Source organism: Meriones unguiculatus, chromosome 9 (genome assembly GCF_030254825.1).
Source record: "Meriones unguiculatus strain TT.TT164.6M chromosome 9, Bangor_MerUng_6.1, whole genome shotgun sequence".
NCBI classification, from domain to species: Eukaryota; Metazoa; Chordata; class Mammalia; order Rodentia; family Muridae; genus Meriones; species Meriones unguiculatus.
The window spans coordinates 62806261-62828068 of NC_083357.1; the positions used below are offsets into that span (position 1 = coordinate 62806261).

Here is a 21808-nt window from a genome sequence, read left to right on the forward strand (position 1 = left end):
TACAGTGGCAACAGGTGGCCATGTGTGACAAGTTATGAAGTAAAGAGAAGGTACATTAATTATCCTGTGGAAACCTTGGTGTTTTCTTCAATTATTTTTACTTCTTTATCAATGAAATGAGCACAAACACAAACTTACCCTAATAGTCTCATAGGATTGTAAAACAGAAACCTATTGAGAGATGAAACTAAGCCACCACAGCATAAAGGGCACGCCAGAGGACATACACTTTCATAGATGATACGACTTTGCCCAAATGAATTCTTCAGTTCCAGTTTCAATGGCAGCGTTTGGGTTCTGTCCTGTTTAGTCAATAGCTTTGTGTATCTTGACTTTCATAACATGGAAGCAGAAAACGCACGTTGTACCGTGTAGAATCAGAGGTGCCAAGGCTGACGCTGCCAGCTGTGGGTGATCAGGCCTCCTGCAGAGCTGAAGTCTTCTTCCGAACAATTGGACGCCAGTTTCCATGAGGCGACAGCTCAGCAAAGCTGTTCTTAATCTCTCGAATTGTTCTCGCTGGCAGAGAGAAGCACACATTTTATGAGGTTCTAATCAGATTATCTTGGGAACTGGAAAGGCACGGTACTTCAGTGCTCAATTCACAACTGTGTTTATTGCTAATAAATGTGGCAAATTGATTTGCACGAGTGGGGATCTGGGCAGCAGTGTGCCAGTGTACACTTTTGCTGCAGTTCTTGGTGTTGGAATGCAAGCACGTTTGTGTCTGCAACCCATGCAGAGCCCCACTGACGACTAGTGATGGACCAACTCTCCAGCTGCTTTGAACCTTCGTTTGTAAAGCCTTCATTTGTGCTATATGTCTTTGGAGCGAATTTCATTTCACTCCTTGAAAATCCGAGGCTGGAGTTGAATCAGGCAGTCCTTGTTATAGCTATTGGTCAATAGATTTTAAGTTATAGAAATGAGAGTTCGAAAAAAAATCAGGCAAAAGTCTCTAGAGAAAACGGGATGAGGATGTAGGAATGAATGTGTCAGAAGAGGTGAGAGAGGGTTGGGGGAGAAGAGAAGTTGGGAAAGAAGAGCATACCACAGTTTCAACAGAGAGGAGGAGCTGCAGGACAGGTTAGAAGGTCCCCATGAACATTGTTCAGTGCAAAGACTGTGTGAGGAGAAGGACTGTGCACATGGCCCACCTCCCTCCTCACTTTGCTTGAGGACGAGAGGAAAGAGGAGATTGGGTACTTTGTAAGATGTTCTGCTTTTTGTTCTTCCTCATTCGATCCCTTCTGAGACTTACAGCTTGAGGTAACTGGGCTGCTATGGTGAAAACACCATTAGAAACGACAGACATATATTTCTCACAGGTGTGGAGGCTGGGAAGGCCACGTGCAAAGGGGATGGCACATGGGGTGTCTGGGGAATGCTCACTTCCTGTCTCACAGGGTGATGGCCATTTTCTCCCTGAGTTTTCATGTGATGGGAAGAGTGTGGGTCATCCGGAGTCTTTTTTATAAGGGTGCTAATCCTATTCATAAAGGCTTCACCCTCGTGGCTTAATCACTTCACAGTCATTCTACCTCTAAAAGCCACTACTTTAGATTTTTTTCACTACTATTAAATTTATATTTTTGTCTACTTTTTAAACAAAAAAAGTCTTTTAGTGCTAAATGAGAGCACAATCTTCTTAAATACACGATCTTCTTAAAATACTTACAAACCAACATAAAGAACACATTAAAAAAATCAGCCACCAAGACCAACTCCCTTCATCCCAGAGACTCAGGGATGGTTTCACATATGTAAATCAATAGTGTTTCACTTCATAAGAGACACAAGGACAGAAATCACAAGATCATCTCGTTAGATGTCTTTAACAAACTCCAACACCTCTTCATGATAAAATCCTAGAGAATATAGGGGCATAAGGACATATTTCAACATTAAAAATAAATTACTCCAAATTGAAATGAATATGATTACTCAGTAAGACACTTTTATGAATCTGGGAGGAGTTAGGAGTTGTGGGTAAATATGATCAAAATGCATTGAATGAAGTTGTCAAAACATTTATTAAAAAGTTGTTTTAAAAAGAAACAACTTTTATAGGACATGAAGAAAGTTTTGTTTTTATGGGACATTCCTTTGCCTGGTTTTGTGCTGAGAAACGTTTAAAAACCAGCCGTTTCAAACAAAACGAAACTAAACAGTAGCACCTCACACTTCTGATGGGCACTGTGTGCCTATGTCTGTGCTGTAAGCACCCCCAACATTGGCAGTGAGGCCACCAGTGCCACTCAGGCAGAGGTGGGAAGCCCCGTGACAGCCAGTGCTCAGGAGCGGGAATACATCGGCTCCAGCTCACTTCTGCCAACAATGCCTATTTCTGTGCCCTCGGTGCCTCACACATGCTAAGCACACACTTCACCACCGAGCCCCACCCCTGGTCCCATGTGACTTATGAACATTCATTTTCCTAAACAGGATCCTCCTCTGCACGCTTACATTTGAGTCATTTGCGCTATGCATTTCCTGCTGTAATTGACAATTTGACTTCACAGAGGATACTGTCCAGATATCAGTTTCCTTGTGACCCTGCTAATCATGGACAGCTGGCAATGCTTAACAACAGGAGTGATGTTGGCCAGGGAGGTGGCTTAGTCGATGAAGATCTTTCTGTGCAAGCAGGAGGTCCTGGCGTGGGATCCCCAGCGCCCGCATAAAAAGCTGAGTTTGGGGGCAGGTGTCTGAGAGCCTGGTGCTCGAAGGCCGAGCTCGGAGGAGGCCTGGGGCATGCTGGCCCCTGCTAACCTAAATCTGTGAGCTTCAGGTTCTGCGAAAGACTGAGACTCTCATAGTCACGGTCATGGTCATGGTCATAGTCATAATGTGGAAAGCAGTTAAGGAAAATACTTAACATCAACCTCTGACCTCAACAACCACATGGTTACACACACACACACACACACACACACACACACACACACACACACACACCATGTCTGTTCCCTGAATCGATCTTCAGATGTTGCAGAACTGAAAGGGAGCTGAGGTTGCTGAGAGTTCCTTTGGAGCCTCTGTAGTGCTTCCTTCCCTGCACTTGACCTATTCTGCTCTCTCTGTGTCTCCCTTCCTGCAGAGAAAACTGCCAGCTGACTCCAAGGTTCTGGGGGACTCGGATCTGGTGTACACAGTCAGTGCCCATGAGTACTGGCAGCGGGCCCTCCTTACTGAAGAAGAAAGTGGTAATTTCTATTTTTTGCCTTAACCACTAACATTTGAAAGGATAAGCTTGGCATCCTAAGCATCCTGCTTTAGATTTTTCTTTGCCATAGGATGTTTTATTCCCACTTTCCATGGTTTCTGTACCTATTAGTGTGCGTTAAGTGCTGTGTGTATTTATGTGTGCATGAATATAGTCAATTTTTCCTCTCCTTGCATTGTTCTTCTTCCATCCAAATTCTTGGATTCCCAACCAAAATTCTTCTCTCATCCAAATTTTACCAGCATTAGTAAGAGTTAAGATATTGGGTTGTCATTTCCTTGGTATATGGCCTGTGACTCTTCAGTTACCCAGGTATAGGCATTAGACATAGTTAACGAATGTTTAGTACATGTTTGTCTGTGAGGCAGGGAAATTAGAAGGCATGGCTCCTTTCTTTGCATAATTTTCAGTCTAAATGAGGAGCCAATAATCCCCCCTGCGTAAAGATGGAAGGGAAAACAAGACTTCGAAAGTATTGGCCATGTGCACAATGGAAGGCTAGAGAACCCTAAGGCCCACATGGATCTGAGGGCTCTTGGTTACTAGATGAGGGTTCATGCTGGGTTTTAGCCTGAGCCTAAGAAGGATTATGTCTACACAGATCTTAATAGACGTTTACATGGGTGAACGAACAGTGGCTATGAACAGATGTGTGACATGTTTCCCAAATCAGGGGGGCTGCTTCATAAACTACCGTTATGAATTCTATTGTTAAAGATGCCTAGTCTTTCCAATATCATTTGTGCTGCTTGTGAATTCCAGAAATCCCCAAGTTAAGGGAATATATTAGGAAAAGGCTCTTGGACAAGAAGAGGAGACGGGTGACCAAGTACGTCACCGAAGCCTTCGGCCTGTTGCTCCTCACAGACACCTTCAACTCAGAGGAAAGCCTTCTGGTAAGGAAGATCCCTGTGCCGTCTCACATGCTGCCCGGGCAAGGGTAGGTTAGGAAGACCCCTCAGTTGTCTCACCTTCCACCTGAGTAGGAGTCGGAGTTAGCTCAGTGGTCAACTTGACACAGCTGGAAAGAGGAAATCTCAACTGTAGAAGTGTCTCTACCAGACTGCCCTGCTGGCATGTCTGGAGGGCCCCAGTCTGCGATGGGCATTGCCACCCCTCTACGGGTGGGTCTGGGCTGTATAAGAAAGGTTGCTGTGTGAGCCAGAGAGAGCAAGCCAGGATGCATCATTCCTCCAAGGTCTCTACTTCAGATCAGCCTTGAATTCCTGCCTTGGCATCTCTCCATGATGGCCTGTAAGCTTTAGAATAAATAAACCTTTTCCTTCCCTATTTGATCATGGTGTTTTTGACAGCAGAAAATGGAAAACTGGAACAGTAAGGGACCCCCCTTTGCCACACCAGGAAATTGACTTAGCATACTTTTTCTCTTTTCCTGTCAAGGTAAGCTAAAAAACTTTCGGAGTCTAAGAGGAGAAAAGGAAAACAAAAGGGTGAAAATCCTAACCTTTAGGTAGAAGAGAAAGGATGAATGCTTTACATGGACAGATGTAGTGAAAGAAAAAGGTGACAATATTTGGCATTCATCCTGAGACTTAAACAGGGTGAGGTGTATTTAAATGATGACTGAGCGACTTGGCTTATACACAATCTAGTGGGCTACAGACTCTCTATTATCGTCCTAGAGATGATGCTTCTGAAAGATGGTTTATCTGTCTATGGATTTCCTTTGTGTCCTGGTACATTGTGAGGTCCATGTTCTGAAGCCAGGAAAGGGAGGGGAGCTTTGAGAGGTTAAAGAGATCTCGAGGGCCCAAAGGCAGATAAGAAGTACTGATTCACTCCAGATGAACGCTACTAGGCAGGTACCCTGGCTCACAGACGGCGTGGAGATAAGCTGACTGACAAACACAGGATGACAAAGGCAAAGGTTTGAGCTTCTGACGTCAAGGTCATACTCACACAGACTCCCACAAAAGAGGAATTATGCCCCCAAATAGTTACATAACAGATTACGTATCTTTTGGGGTCCCCAGACATCCAGGTTATCAGGCATTTTGTGCTGACTCTTAGGCCCCCTGGATGTCCATGTTTTAGCTGACTCATACAAGATACCCATGTCAGTGCCATGTTTGTGTAAACCTTAACTGTCCCCTAGGGGTGTCTTTCCCCAACTTGCTCTCAGGATCTCAGTCTGCATTAATTACTTTCCTTGTCCCTGTTACAAAATACCCAGCAGGGAAAAAAAAAAAAAACAAAACAACAAAACAAAACAAAACACCCAAAAAACAAACTTTAGGCAGGAGATACAGTCTTAGAGTCTGGATGGCGGTGAGCCACTTGAAGCTCAGCTTGCTCATATTTTGGCGGCCAAACAAGTCAACAGGGAGCTCTGGGTAGATGGGAGCCTGCCCTATAACTGTTAAATCCATCTCTGCTGAGCTAGGGCCCTGTGTGTGTCAGCAAGGCCCGTGCCCAAAGGTTTCCACAGCCTCCCAGACAGAGCCAGGTGGGGATGGGTGGTTCAAACGCACAGCCTGTGAAGGACATTTCGCACTGGAACAGAACAGGAGCTCCAGTAACACTATGAAAGGAAGGGGAAGGGGGGGGGGGAAGGGGGTTTGGAACGTTTATGTCCACAGCGTAGAAGGCAGACCTTTCGAATGTCCGCTTCAAAGTATTTTTGTCACAGAAATGGACAGGTTTCTCATGATTGATGACCCCTCCCCCCTGTACACACACACACATACACACACACACACTCACACATACACCAGAAGAAAGATAACTGCCAAAGTACAGACTTGGAGATGTAGGAAGAAAAATCAGCCCCTTTACTCAATGGCTGACTTCGTTGTTTCTTGCTAAGAGACAAAGTGTTCAGACATCATCCAGACTGTATATGAAAACAGAATCCAGACTCACATTCTACAGTAAGGTATTCAGCAAACCAGCCTCCTACCTACCATACCCAGCCTAGGAAACCAATCTGCTTTCTCCAAGGCTGGAGACTTACAGGAGGTCAGACTGCTATCTCTAGTAATGATCCAAGAAATTGGACAACTTCTGTAACCAACGGCTCCAAGTGGCCAGACCTTGATGACTAGTTTCTCTAACCCTTAAGCAGCCAGAGAGAGCCAATTACGAATCCCTAGCTAACCACACCGAAGGGAATGGGGATCTCCCTTCAGCGGTGGTTCTGAGGACCCGGCATTTGCTTCTCTTACCCGGTTGACCTTCTTCCACTTCCAGACGTGGGTTTGCCCGCCAGATCTACATACTCAACTAGTCTGACTTCTTACTGTTCTGGGAAAGGGAAAGGCTAAGAAGGCCCTTGGAAGAGATTCTGGGGCTAGTCCTGGCCTGAGGAAAGTAAGGCAGGGAAGAGCCTGACAGGTGGCAAGATGGCAGAGTCAGGAGACCCAAACTCAATGTGAAAACAAGCAGGGCAGCAAGTTGGCCAGATGACTGATTTGAAAGACCTTGTAAAGGGGGATCGGTCGATTGATCAATCGCAGCTGTTTGTTTCTTTCTTCGTCCCATTTCTCAGGCTTTGTTTTGCTTTAGCTGCAGGAGAAAAACTCCCAGTATTGGAGATTTTCTTTTTTTTTTTTTTTTTTCTCCTGATCTGACTATTGTCCTCTGAAATGGCTGGGGAAGGATTTGACCTTCCAATTTTCTGAGAAAGTTCTGTGGTGTGAAATCTGCCTTTTGGCCCAACACAAGATTGCTTTTGGAAGTGCCCATGGAAAATAAATCAAATGGAATGCTGTATGTGGGTGGTTTGTTTCACAAACACAAGGACAAGGTATTTTGAGATGTGTCCGTCCCTATTTGCTGTTCTTTGCCCACTCTGAGGTGAAGCCCCTTGTGGGGGTGGGGGACTCATCTTTGCCTCCAAAGCTAAGCCATACAAGACCTAGGAGGCAGAGGCTGAGGAGAATGTCACTGGGGGAGGTCTTAAAGAAATGGCAGCAACTTTCCTCAAAATTCTTTGGCCTCCAATATTGGTCTTACTTCTTTGATGGAAAGTTGGAAGACAAGAGTTCTGTCAGTGCCTTTGAATTCCTGACAAAGAAAAAAAAAAAAGAAATCAACCCTAAAATGCATGTGCTTCATCGTCCCCCCCACCCCAAGACTGTGTTTCTAACCAAAAGTTTAGATTTTGGGGGTGGCTAGTGATTTTAAGTGCAGTAATTATTTTTAGGATCATTAGGAAGTTGGTCAGGACATTTCAACATCAATGAGCCCTAGGCTCATTCATACAGAGTCCCGCCCTCCCCTCTTACTGTTCTTCATGTCTTAACACTTTACAGCAGGGATTGTTCTGAGAAAAGCATCACACCAACCTCTTCGTTGCTGTGTAAGCCTCGCAGCACTCTTATCGTGAACACGCATGGATAGCTCCCCACACACCTAGCCCCAGCCATTGGCAACCTGTTATGAGGTCACTGTTACCTCTGCAATCCATCGCTGCGTAGAGCATCGTTGTAGAGTGCATGCCTGTGTGTGCTCTTCTTCCTCACTCTGCAGCCTCCTTCTGTGAAGATGGAGAGTGAGTTTATTTCTGTGATCTTGCAGCTTTGCACTTCAAAGTTTGGTGGAAGGAGGATCAGTTCCCTTGGGGGCTGAGTGGGGACGAGGACTCTTAGGCCTTTAGATTTCAAGACTGAAGGCACAGTGAAGTCTGAGAAACACTACCTTAAAAAGCTGCTTTTGTGTAAAGTCAAAGACCATCAGATGTTTCTCAGATGGCACTGAGAAAACTTTTAAAATATGTTTACATCTTATATTAGTATGTATGAATCATATATGCTAATGAGCTTCATGACAACACTTTAATATCTATGTATAATCTATCATGGTCGTATTCACCCCATTCTTTGTCTTTATCTTACTCCTGCTGGTGCCCTGGAAATTTTGTTCTCATGATCATTGAATTGTTATTTGGTAAAAAATGAAAGATTTCTTCAATATGGAGGGAAACCAGAGTATAGACAATTATTCAGACTCACTTCCCCAAATAGCCTGATGGATTTTACACCCCCATTGGTTTTTCCCCCCTTTGGTGCTGTTTTTCATGCTAAGAAACCCCAGGAGGTCTATGCACTGGGGACCACAAGGATAAATCTACTTTGGGTGGCTTACAAGCGAAAGCTTGTGCTGGTGACAAGTTTCCATGGGAGCAGAGTTTAGGGAATCTGATGTGCCTTGTGACCTTGTCCCTAGACTGAACACCTGAACACGGGTGGCCTGCGGCGATTTGTGGAGGACAAGATGGAACTGTTGGAGGAGGCCATTGAGCAGTGCTTTGCTCGCATGGAGCAGCCCCTGCAGACAGGGGTCCAGGTGGCCAGGACTGCCTACCGCCGCGTCCTCAGGGCGTGCCTGGTGGTGAGTGGCCTTTCCCAGGGAAACTCCTGTTCTCTGCAGCAAGGTCAGCCTGCTCTCCAAATGCCTCTTGCACTATCTCCTTGTTCGCACCCATAACCTTACCACCCTGAGGGATGGCTGTGGCTTTCAGGCTAGCTTGAGGTATGTCGTAAGTTCGCAACTAATCTGAGGGACTGCAGAGTGAACCCCTGTCTCAAAAACCCCAAATCAAAATCTACCAAGCAAACAGAAGACAGTAGGAAAATTCTATGTAGGAAATCCTTTGCAAAGAGGAGTGTTCGCCTGTGGCTTGTTAAGTTTGCAGTCCAGCAGAGGCAGAGCTGGGCCTCGGGGTTTGAGTTTCTTAGTTTGAGAGTCAGTTCCAACAAACATCACTGCAAACCCCAGACAAGACACAAACCATTCAGCATTTCAAGTCCATTTAGAGTTTTCTTGATTATCTCTTCTGTAGAATGGGGATGTTACGTGTATGGCCTAAATATCTCCTAAATTGATTCTATTTATCAGTTATCTTAGACAGAAGGAGTACCTTGCAGGCCCTTGACTTGACACAAATAGTTGTATATATCAATCAGTTGTATTGGGTTTCTCAAAGATGGAGCCGTAAATACAGGTAGAATTCTGCAAGACTGGGGGATCTCTCATATTGCTCAGGCAGCCGTGACAGGGTATCACAGGCATAGGGGATGGCTTGAGCAACAGGCACAGATCAGGAAGCTGGAAGTTCAGGATCACAGGTTGGCAATGGTTGCTGAGGCCTCTTTCCCTGACCTGGAGACAGTGGCCTGCTCCTGGTGCTCTCTGTGTACGTGTGCTGTACTCCTAGTGTCCCTCTCATAAGGACACCCATTCTCTTTAAAGGCGCCATCTCTACAGACAGTAATGTTGGGTATTAGAACTTTAACAAGTAGGATTTGGAAAGGCCATGGTTTGGTCTATAGCACCCGTTAGCTTAAGGAGTGGTGGTGACCTACCCACACGGTAGGATAAGTCAGAAGACTCTAGTTCTGGGAGTGAGACTTGGGTAATATATCGTAGCTGTTTTTAAAAACGACTTTGACAATTGGGACAATGACCATGAAAATATGAGGCAGGGCTGTGACCCTCCTGTATGGAGAGCAGTGACATCTCCCACTGTGGTGAAAAGCCAGCTTACTCTGCCAGCTAGGACCCTTGGAAACATCCCCCAGCCTCATTTGGATGAGTGTAACACCAGTCACACCTGATTAGCCCCAGAAAAAAGCCCTGGGCCAGAAGTAGTAACCAAACCATCCCCAAGTCCCCCTCCCAACTCAAAATCTGTGAGAGATGACAGGCGCTTAACTCTCATTTTAAGTCCTCTGTCTCACGACATTCAGGTACTGTGTTTCCTAGCAATAGTTTCTTTTTCATGGTAGGACAAGCCAGATCATAAAGAGTGAGTGACTGGGAAGTGATAGAGGATAAAGCCATGCAGGAGAGGCACCTCTTTGAGACATCTTGCTTGTGACAAAGAAGGTTGTCAGTCATCCTTAGACCTCACCAACAGTCCACCCCACTACCACTCTCCCACCATCAGCTCTTCAGGGACTATAAGCATGCTCAAGGTGCATGATAAATAACATTCTTCTGTGGTCAGAAATTAGGACAGACATTTTTTTTACCATCACCATCTCTTATTTAACATGGTGAAACAACCTAAAGGTCTAAAGCTAAGAGAGTGGTAAAGTGAATTATTCTGAATCTGTATGTATTACTTCATGCATTACTTTTCCTGTGGCTGTGAAGAAATTTAAGGGAGGAGAGGCTTGTTTTGGCTTGTAGTTTAGAGGACACCATAGCAAGGAGGGCCTGGGACTAGCACATCTCTTTTGATGGTGGCGGTGTTAGTCCTAGAGGTTGAACACCCTCCTCAGACGACAGCACCAGCTGGAGGCCAACTGTTTAAACAAGTGAGCCTGTTGGGGATGTTACACATGCAAACCATGACACATGGTGATTAAAGTCACGTTTGGAAGCTGGGCAATAGTGTCGCATGCCTTTCATCCCAGCACTCTGTGATTATGCAGGTGGATCTCTGTGAGTTGGAGGCCAGGCCTGGTCTGCAGAGCGAGTTCCAGAACAACCAGAACCCTATCTCAGAAAACAACAAGAACAAAAATCACTTTTGGAATATATTTAGAAGGGAAGGAGGCAGAGAAAGAGAGATATTATACCATATAATATCATATCATACTGTGTAGCTATGCTCTTAAAATAAATCATTGTTTTAAAGCTCATGCTGTTCTCTACTGAACTTTTAGCAAACACATTTTTATTGTCCTTACTTGGTCAAATATCTATATAAAACTGATTAATATTTCTTTAGTGCTAACTATATCATAAATATTTCTCCCTCTCATTTCTGGACCTTTATTACCCTGGGGGGAAATGCCAAAGATATACAAATCCACTTGTATTTTCATTAAATATTCAATAAAATCTATATTCTCCCTCAGGGATTTCAAGACATAGCCTTACTGTTAGTCTGCAGTTTTTCCCTTATGTAGTAATCGCTCATTTAACAAATAGCTGATGATCACCATTTGAGTCACTGTCTGCCAGATGTGGACATAAACATTGGTCTCCCCACCTCAGTTAACTTAATCTAGAGTTGGACTAAGCACGCCTACAGTTTGGTGTCCTTAGTGACTCTAGATTCTGTCATGTTGACGATCAGTGTTCATCGTGACAGAGGCTTGTGATTGACGCAAGCCTGACACCCTTTGGTTTGGAAACCGAAGCAGGGGCTCCCAGTCAATCTAGAGATATAACCATGGTTGCTCGGTGGCTTAAGGATGTGTTTAAAGACCATGCTGTCTCTATTTCCATCCCATGATTCTTAGCAATGGTCTTTGAACAACAACAATGAGAACCTGACCCTAGGATTTTCAAGTTAATTCCCGCTGGCTTGCTAACTCATTGTTTGATTGTCTAGAGGAGTAGAGGAAACCAAGGTTTTCACCAGACCCTAAAAGCTGTTTGCCTGAAGAATGGCGTCTATGCCTCCAGGACTCTGCCCAGAATCGACCTGAATGAAGCCCTGTCGCAGCCTATCTATGACCAGATCGATCCTGTGTTTGGAGGCATTTTTAGGTAAAGAACCTTTCATCTTGCTCTTTCAAAAATACACATCTGTGGGACAGCAAGCTAGAGCCTCAGATTTAAGGAATTTATTTTCTTGGCCCTGGAAGTGTAAAGAGTAGCTGGTTATTTGAGATGGAAAGCTTAGCTTTTGGCAAAACACAAAAGTCATCTTGGTTTGGTTTACTTAAAAATTTCCCATGGTGACCTGGAGTGCAAATGGAGATGTTTCTTTCAGACTAATATTATGATTGCCATTATTTTTCAAATCTCTCCTATGTGCAGCAGGGGCTTCATTTTCTTAGGGATCTGAGCCCTGAGACAGGGTATTTGGATTGGAGAGTGTGGAATAAAGTGAGCACAAAGCCTTCAGTACTTTCCCTGAATGTGAAAAAAAAATGTGGTCCAGGGAGGATGCTGTGTGCTTTTGGCACATGCATGCTCAATGTCCAGGAACATGAGTTGTGGGCAGCGTCCGTTCCCCATGCCCATTCATTCCCTGACCTGTAACTCGTCCCTCCATCAACAGAAAGAGGTTCTCCATATTCCCAGTACAGCAGCCTGTCCCCAGGTATTTTTTCTCTGTCCCCATGGTTCTTTCAACTTTCGGTCATCCCATCCCATCCCCTACCTCACCCTGTTAGATAGACTTAGAACAGCATCCGGCACAACCTGCCTCTGCTGTGCCAATAGGCATTTATCTGCATCGTCAAAATGCTTCCTGAACTCTACAGAGTGGCTTTGGTCCTTTACACATGAGCAAGTAGACCACGAAGAATTGTGAGACTTTTCCAGTGTCACCAGATCACAAAAAAACCCTCCAGGATTCAAAGCCCACGCTTTCTTCTCTGCAGCCTGCTGCGTCTTTCTTCTCAGATATTCTGAGGGGGACAACTTCTCCTTCTTTTCACATTCTTACATCTCACCCACCTTTGAAGGCTCAAGTCCCACCCTTTCTAATGAAAGTGCTGGCAAAAGACAGACAGTGAGTTTTGAGGTGAGCCTGCCTCCACCTCTTACTGGCTTGTACGATCTCGGGAATGTCAACCATCCCCTCTGCACCCCAGTTTCCTCATCTGTAAAATAGGCACCATCACACTGACTACATAAGCCTAGAACAGCCCAGTGTCTGGCACACTCTGGGGATCTGATGACCGTTGCCTTTCATTGTTTTTTCTCTTTGATATAATAGAAGAAACCCAGCTTGTTTCATGCCTGTCTTGTCCCTGCAGTCACTACCATGGTGACTGAACGTGCTGCGCTGCTTTCTTCCATAGGGAGGGAAAGCCTGCAGGCTCTGCTCTGATGCAGCACATAGATGCTTTCAAACATTCCCTGGAGGAGAGAATGGAAGAGACTGGGATTATAAATGGCTGGAAGTACGATGGATACAAGAGAAACTTCCTGATCCAGGAGGTATGTTCCTCAAAGAGGGTGGAGAAGATGAGCCACAGCAGGTTGGGATGAGAGGAGAGGTCCTAAGACCACCATGGAGCACAGCACAGGACACCAAGGCCAGCTTTGTTCCATGCAGAAGCAATTAGTAGAAGCAGCTGAGGTGGTGAAGTTGACCCAGAGCCTGACTAGTCACAGAGTACTTAAATAAATAAAAATGTGCATCCCATAATAAGGTTGTCATTTACCTCGCCACCATTTCTTCCAATTTTACGAAGTAGCGAAAGAAGCAAAGCTTAAATAAGTCAGCTATTATCATCCTCATCCTATCATCCTCATCACCATCAGCATATCGTTGTTTCTATTCTTTCTATTCTTTTAAGTCATTTGCTGGTGTTGATGACTCCCGGCCCTTGTCTGTGACTCACTTTCTTCCAGGCCTAACTCAAATCACATGGCAATGCTAGGAATTAGGCTGGTGTCCCCGACCTCTCAAAGACCCTTCCTGGGTCTGCGCTCTACTTTAGGACACGCTTACTGGGTGGTTCATAGGGTCAGGTACTGTGAGGCTCCTTTAGGGAATAGTGATCTTCTGGCTAGAGTTCTTGTCCTCAGGGAGCTGGCAGATGAGCTGTAGAGACAGCTTTATTGGTTACTCTTCCCAGTCAAATCCCTGCAAAAGCAAAAGGAAGGAAGGGTTTATCTAGGCCCACGGTTTGAGGGTACAGTTCCCTGCTGAGGGGAAGCCGTGGCGGCAGCTGTTCACACTGATCGGCATTCAGGAAGCAGTGAGTGATGGACATGGGCGCCAACCCTGATTTCTTCTTTTGGTGCAGTCTGGGACTCCACTCAGTGGAGTGGTGCTGTCTGTATTTAATACATGATTTCATATAGACCAGCAACCCTAATCCCACACAGAGGCTCGTTTTGTTTCCTTGGTTATCCTAGATTCTGTCAAGTTGACAGTGTTTGTCATCGCAACAGCCAGTCCTGACACCAGGCAGGGGGATGGGGAGGCAGGCACACCGGCACATCTGAGTGCCTCTCTCAGAGGAACTGTCCCCAAAGGCCTCGTTGTTAGTTGTTAACGTACTTCCTCAGATAAGTGCCATCCTGGGAGGCCTAGAGGGCCACATCCTCCGAAGGAAGAGGAAGATCTACGAGTCCATCACCAGCTCCATCCAGAGCGACCTGAAGCCCTGCTACGAAGGTGGCCTCCAGGGAGGCACTTCCTCTTCCTGGTTTTCTGGGATCCTCCTATTTCCCGTTAGCTTCCTGCTCTGCTGGCTTCTTTATAGGAATCCGTCTCTTCAACCTTAGTTCTGGAAACACTCTCAAGGGCCCCCTTTATCTACATGTGGCCTGAGCCCCTGGGCTATAGCTTAAGATGCAGTTTTCACTTGGGCCTCCTTTAAATGCTCGTGGATCAACTCTTAGGCCCCCGAGTTTGCCTTAGGGAATGATTTTTTTCATTGGGTTTTCTGAATGATAATTAATCCAAATCTTGGGTGTTTCCCCATAATATGCACGTAAATATGTGTACATGTGCTCTTCTGCATTCTTGCTTGCATGTCTGTTTTTTCTGCTTATGTTACCTATTTCTCAGCAAGTCCTTGCTGTTATGTGACTGTAGCCTCCCCCCCCCCTTTTTTTTTTTTGGTCAGAGGCTGCTCAGATCACTGGCAAAAAAGCATGCGAGAGAATGAAGGATGTCATCAGAAGAGGGGTGGAGCGGCAGGTGGCCGAAGGCATGTTTGAGAGGGCTCAAGAGAGGATGTGGCACCAGTTTCAACAACTGAAGGTACTTTACATCTGTGGGGGGAGGGCCAGCCCAGCTGGGACAGGAGAGATAGCAGACACCTGGGCCAAGAACAGCTGGGCACCTTCTGTACCGGGCCTATGACTTTAGAAACGAAACCCTTCCAGCTCTTTCTTATGCCGTTCTTTGTGTGCCTTCGTTCACTGAATCCCCAGTGAATCCCTATGTGAGGTGGGTACCATTGCTGTGTCCTTTCTATGCAGAGACAAAGCCAGGCAGAAGAGACGAGTACTGAGAGGCAGAGCTAGATAAAGTTGTGGTGTCAGTATCTCCAACAGTAGCATAATCTGAAGCCATAATTTTTTAAATAAAGAAGATGGCTCAGCTCCACGCAGTTTTGGTTAGGTAAATGGCAGACTATGACCATAGATGAGTGGGTGGTAGGACCTGGCACAGGTTCAGGTTTGAGTCCATCTGTTTCTGAGATGGTTTCTAAGAGTCCCTCTGGACCAAAGTATCCTGTAGACAATTTTTGTCTTGGTTCTAGGTCTCTTAGCTTGTTACCTTCTCCCTCCCAAGTAATAGAAAACCTTCATCTTCATCTCATTAGCCCCTGTCTGGACATATGAGGCTCCCAAGTTTTCTGTCAAGGTTTAGGCTTGGCTGACCTCTGTCCCACCCATCCAGCAGAGGAAGCTAGCTAGGGGCAGCATCAGGCCAGCTCTTCGCTAATCTCCCTGCTTCTTCCTGACTCCACCCACTTCAGTTTCAGAAACTCCAGTCTGTTGTGTAAAGCGGCGAGCTTTTCATGGGCTTGGTAAGAGATATCTTGATTATTAGCAGCTATTTGATTCCACACAGTTAACATGCTATCACTGTCTGGAAATACATATGGGAAGCTGACAAGGCTCCATAGAGCCAGTCTCCACTGAGTATGTAGGAATTGGATCATTAAGATGCTCAGTGAAACAGTGCCCCTGGAAGGGGCTAATACACTGACCATGTACACATGTAACTTAGAAATGTGGATAGATAAAAATGCATAAGATCATCATGTGCTCTCATCCCTGATCTTTTCCCAAATCAAGACTATTAGTCAACTTTTAATTATTTAAGTATTATTGTTCTACATAATGAATGATGTAAAAGGCACTTTCATTTTCCTGAAAGAATTGTCGCCTTGGAGGCTTATTGCCTCTGTCTGCTAAGCTAGGCCTAGTCCTGGAAAATTCTAGCCTCCATACGATCTAATAGAATGTTTTCAGCCTCCCAGACTTATTGTTTAATAAAGCTCACCCTTTCTTGTTCTTACTGAGCTCTGGGTTGGCTGGTTCAACTCAGTTCAAACTCCGCTCCCAGCTGACTTATTCAATCAGGCTTTTCTTGGCCCCTGAATTTCTCTGCTTGGCTTCAAACTATCTCCAGCAATCTGTTCTAATATCCTGGATCCTTCTCATCCTCTGGCTTGTTCTGACTTCACCTGTGTTTACCTTGCTTTCTCATTCAACCTCTCTCTGTAAAACTCTGCCCATAAAACTGTCTTCTCTCTCTCTCTCTTCATTACCCATTATGTAGCTTCCCTTTCCTCTCTCTTCTCAAAAGAGTTGGGCATATCTTATTCTGTCAACTTTCCCTGATTAGTCACCTTTTATGCCTCTCAATTAGGCATCACTTTGAAACATGAGTGCTTCCTTCTACAAAATTACTTTCCTTTCATTGTTTGGGATTAAAGGCGTGCACGCCTGGACCTAAGCTTTCTTTACCTGATACTTGTTCTATACCAGTTCTTACAAACTGAAGAACAGAGTACTAGTTTACTGAGAGTATTTGTATTGATAATCTGCTAAACTGATCAACTGATAATCTGATAAACTGATCAGTACCACTTGCTCATTTTTCTTCAGCCTGGGGTGAGGTAACTGCATCTGGTTTTAGGAGATACAGCTCTCCCACTCCCTGATCTTATAGACAAGGATGCTGAGGCGATGTGAGCTTAATTGACCAGCTCAAGCTAGGAGCCTTGTTCTGGCACTGAGGAAGAAGTATAAGGTTAGGGAGTGAGGAGATCTGGGTTCAAAACTAGAGACCACCAGGCTGCAGAAAAGAGTCTTGCTGTTCGCCACAGGAGTCAGGAAACAGAAGAGGGAGTGAAATGGTGTTAGGTGTTCAAAGGGTTGAGAAAAGCCAGGAGACATTTCTCAGGCATGTGAGTCAGTCCTGCCAAACAAGGTATGCTGCATGGGGCAATGCCAGATACCCAACCAGGGCTCATGCAGGAGAGGACTGTGGGTAATAATGGTGCGTCTCTTCTTAGCTTTAGAGTCAGTTGGCTACCCATAGAAGTGCCTGCCGTGCATGCCCACAGGCAGGGGAAGAGATGCAGAGGCAGGTGGGAGCCAGAGGGAATGCTGTCCTGCTGTCCTGCTGTCCTGCTGATAACTGCACTGGGGTCATCAGCACACTCCCAAGTCCTTTATCCTTGCAGACTTTAACCTTGGGCAACCCCATTCTGGGTTCATCTCCAGCTGGGGGATGGAGTGCTCATTTTATATAACTCGCTTTCCCTTAGGCCGTATCATTCTAACCGGCCTGATGTTCTTGTCACACAGCGTGGAATCACTGAGAAAGTCAAGGGCAGCATCATGACCATGTTGATGCTGGCTGCACCGCAGGGAGATGGTCTCTACAAGGAGCTTGCAGGTAAATAGTAAAACTTTTACATGAAGGGCGATTGTAGAGTAGCCCCTGGTCGAACTGAAAGCTATCAAAGTGGGGCTAGAGAAACAGTTCAGTAGTTAAGAGCACTGGCTGCTTTGCAACCACATGGTGACTCACAGCCATCTGTATCTTCAGTCCCAGGGGATCTGGTGTCCTCTTCTGACCCACGTGAGTACCGCACATGCACGGCGCACACACAAGTGTGCAGGCAACACACACACACACACAAAAATAAATAATAAAAATTAAAGACACAGACCTCGAGGTGCGGATTTCTAGAGCAAGTTGTGCAGGTGGTGAACGTAACCGTTGCGCTCCACTCAGCACCCAGCAGAGACAAGTACTTCAACTTGGTGCAGCTCCATCTTGGGTAATTTTCCAGAGTCCTCAGAGATACTAGCCGCCGCTCCATCTTTCGGATGCAGAAAAGGAGACTCGGCCCAGGCCGTGCGAACTCCCAGGTTTCCATAATTGGCAACTGTAATCAGCAACCCACAAGCTCCCCCGCTGTCTCCATAAGCCTTTCTTCTAAGTTCCTGCCTCCTTAGAAAAGATTCCATCTCCCTGTGACGAAGGAAAAAAAGATCCTCTTGATTACCAGGACCTTGGGAATGTGGCTCTAACTCCCTTTCCTGCCCAGAGCTGCACTGAGCTACCTTGTATAAACTGGAGAGGGTGACCAAGCGGGGGGAAAATAATCAAAAAAATTCTAGCAAAAATTTACCTGCTCAGCATCCCAGGAATCATATGATGCCCTCTCAGGTATCATATGTGCACAGACATGGTTAGGAGAGCACAATCACTCACAGTATCACAGGGCAAGACCGCACAGGCCTCTGTGAACACAGCCCAGGTTATGGTAGGCACGTGGTTAGCAGGCGAGGGAGCAACTGCTGAAAGCAATGGAGCATCATAGCCCAGGACACAGAAGCGTGAAGCAATCTCCAGCATGTGTTGGAAAGAAGGAAGCAACACAGGGAAGCCATTTGTGAAAGAGGTCTCCCATGGGGACTTGAGTTTTACATAGTCAGTGTATCATTCCTGCTGAAGGTCTTCCAACTGTCCAGGCCTTGCAGATAGAGGGCATTGCCCCAAGTTTGATCTAAGTTCTATCTGCCTGGATGAAGCAGATCCTTGGGGTTCTAAATCCTGGTCATGGGTTCCATAGCAGGGAAGGTTCAGGCAGGTTCATCCAGACCACCATGTGGGACATGGTGAGCTCATGATGGCTGGAGCAAGACCCAGGGTAAATCTGAAGTGTCTGCCCTGAATACTATGTTGGTCAGAGTTCTCCAGAAGAACAGAACACAGAGATGTAGCTATGGAAAGGGCTGTATATGGGGAACTGGTCCACTCCATGGTGGAAGTCATGTGTATCACTGATGGAGGAGGATGCAGGCTGGCTACTCTGGAGAGAGCTTCAATGGCGGTCCATGGGTGGTCTCTGCAGAACCACGGCTGATGGCTCATGCGAAGACCAGGGATCTGGAAATTCCTTCTTACTGGGAGGGAAGGCAGCCTCAGTTGGTGGCATGCCACATTAGGGGAAGATGGTTTCACTCGAGGTTTGCCAATTTTAAAGCAGCTCAAAGACGCATTCAGACAAAGTCTGACAAATGTCTATACATCGTGGCCTGCACAAGTTGCCATAAAATTACCCATCATAGCTGAGTGTGATGGCACATGCTGGTGATGCCCGAACTGGGGAGGCTGAGGCTGGAGGATTGCCTGGACTTCTGTTATGATACCCTATCTCAAAAAAAAAAAAAAAAAAAAAAAAAAAAGTTAAAACATACAAATATCTAACCTAACAAATCAAAACCAAACCAAAACTAAACAAAAAGTATAAAACAAACACCAAATTAGCCACAGTGAGGATGCAATCAAAATGCAGATTGGAAAATGAAAACTTGGGATGCTAAAAGAGAGCAAAGCAGTTCACTGAAAAAAATGGAGGTTTGGATAAGGACAGAGAGTCTGGGGACAGAGATCTGCCTGGAAGTGATGTGGGCAGATCCTACGGTTTGCTATGCTTTGGATCTCCTCGCACGGGCTCTGAGGAGGCCTGAGAAGACTGTGAAGGTTCCAGGGCCTTTCTTTGGGGTGTGTGTGTGTGTGTTTGTGTTTGTGTGTGTGCGCGCACGCGTGCACTCGAGTGTGCTTAAATCGGTAAGCCATTTTAATCACTGAGCAAGAACAATAAGCCATTTTAATCACTGAGCTCTCCAGCCTCCCAGGGCTTTTTAAAGGGTAGTCTCCCTCTAAGGGTGATCTTCCACCACACATGCTGAGATAAGTTTTCAGGTAACAAAGAGACTCCTTGGCTCCATGGGGTTATTTGTAAAACAAGGAGATAGGATTATCTAGATCTTATATTTTGTAAGTGACAGGGTTGCTGAGAGCTTCATCTTGAGGGACCGTTCTTGGGAAGACATTGACTACGCATGTGTATCTGCCTCTCTTTAGATGTCAGGAGCGAACAGAAGGAGATGGAAAAGCTCCACAGAAGCCTGAGGGAGGTGGCTGAGAACGCGCAGCTGCGGAGGGGCATGCAAGATTTCCTCCTTCGAATGTCTCCCAGCAAAGGAGGCCCCCCTGGAGCAAAACTTTAGTTTGGTGGTCTTAGGTTCGAAAAGATGAAAATAGGCCTGAAGCCAGATAGGCAGAATTATTGCTATTCTCTTTGAAACAGAATTAAAACAAAACAAACATTTCTCATCATTTGGACTTTCTATATAACATAAAACCACCACATCACTATTTCTGGCATAATTTTTGAATGTCAAGTGGAAAGTTACACAATTCAGCCTCAGGCACCAGGCTCTATTTCCCACTTTAATGGTGAGACTTCTGAGGAAGAGGCAATGTTGTCCTGAGGAAATAAACCTGAGACCAGGTTAGTTACTTTCCTGTGGCTGTGATAAAATACGGTAGAAAAGCAACTCAAGGGAGAGAGGGTTTATGTTGGCTGAGTTCAAAGGTCCTGTCCATCATGGCAGGGGGCACATGGCCAGGGGAGTGAGGCCCTGCTCACATGGCCCACAATCAAAAAGCAGCAAGATGCATACTGGTGCTCAGTTATTTGAACAGAAGTCGGTCGGACCCCTATGTGTGCTCTAATTTTTTTGGTTGGTATTTTAAAGAAAATTCTACTTCACACCCACAGATACATAACAGATACATAGAAATCTGTTTGTATGTTTGTTTGTTTTTGTTTTTGTTTTTTTTTGATTTTTGATTTTTTGAGACAGTTCCTCTGTGCAGCTCTGGCTGTCGAGCTTTGTAGACCAGGCTGGCCTCAAACTTACAGAGATCCGCCTGCCTCTGTTTCCTGAGTGATAGGATAAAAGGCATGCTCCACCATTGCTAGGCTTAAGGAAGTGTTTTTAGTAGCCATTTTAACTTGTCAGTGGGTTAGTTCTTTGATTCTACAGCCTTGAAGAATGTAGTTTATTTTCAAAAACTTATTTTTTTACTTCAAGAGCAGCCAATGCTCTTTTAACCACTGAGCCATTTCTCCAAAATCCAAGAATGGTAATACTTTCTTAAAGGTTGGTTGAAGTGTCAGAACTGAAACCAAATCAGTGAACTTTGTTTTCAAAAGCTGTTACAGTACAGACTATTAGATAAGTTTAAAATTTTTGTTGTCTACAAGAAATCCACTTTAAAGATGTAAATAAGTTAAAAGTACAAAGTCCATTGTTTTGTTTTACACTTAAAAAAATGAATAAAAAGCAGGCCCTCTTCCTTTTCTCTTTTCCTGCCTCAGCTTCTAAGTTCTAGAACTGCGTGTGCGCAGCATCACATCTGGCACATCTTATACTGCGAATGCATTTTTAAAAACCAGCGCATGACTTTATAGTATGAGGCACTCTGAAGACACTTGTTCAGGTTAAGCAGATGTTCTAAGTGTTGGCACCTTTCATCTTACAATATCGCCAAGTCCTATGTCTTAACACCTTCACCAGTGTCACCAGGGAAGTCTTGAAACAGTGGGAAGCTGGGAAGCTCACAGCAGTGAGCATAAGTTTAATATAGTTTTTGTTTTCCCCCAAAGGTGTATCTACTGATAGCTGTTTGAAGTAAAGGGTCCACTTGCAGGAGGGTGTCCACTGTATAATCAAATATGGTCAATAAATTTCAAGTAGAAATGGACTTCCTGAACGCTGTGTCAAATTCAGTCCACAGCTCAGTCCCACAAAGTGCTTCTCTCTGGAGTGGCAGAAGGGCTTCAAGCGTGTTCCCATTTTGCTATT

At 45.3% G+C, this 21808-nt stretch overlaps 1 protein-coding gene and 1 long non-coding RNA gene across 3 annotated transcripts in view; one reads left to right on the forward strand and one right to left on the reverse strand.

Moving 5' to 3' along the window:
- The window catches only part of Nuggc (nuclear GTPase, germinal center associated), a 43481-nt gene extending 22172 nt beyond the window's left edge, over positions 1–21309 (forward strand). For both annotated transcript variants that reach the window (XM_021654887.2, XM_060391346.1), the window contains 9 exons: positions 3101–3206; positions 3989–4122; positions 8414–8578; positions 11535–11692; positions 12958–13096; positions 14177–14285; positions 14740–14876; positions 17444–17534; positions 20019–21309. In XM_021654887.2, the coding sequence (XP_021510562.1) occupies positions 3101–3206; positions 3989–4122; positions 8414–8578; positions 11535–11692; positions 12958–13096; positions 14177–14285; positions 14740–14876; positions 17444–17534; positions 20019–20164 (1185 nt within the window). In that variant the 3' untranslated portion in view covers positions 20165–21309. The remainder of the gene's footprint in view (positions 1–3100; positions 3207–3988; positions 4123–8413; positions 8579–11534; positions 11693–12957; positions 13097–14176; positions 14286–14739; positions 14877–17443; positions 17535–20018) is intronic.
- Positions 4747–18109, reverse strand: LOC132656495 (uncharacterized). Its single transcript, XR_009594241.1, has 3 exons — positions 17812–18109; positions 7643–7724; positions 4747–7252 (listed from the first exon to the last, which is right to left on the reverse strand). It is a non-coding gene; the product is annotated as an uncharacterized LOC132656495 (long non-coding RNA).
- Positions 21310–21808: the final 499 nt, after the last annotated feature.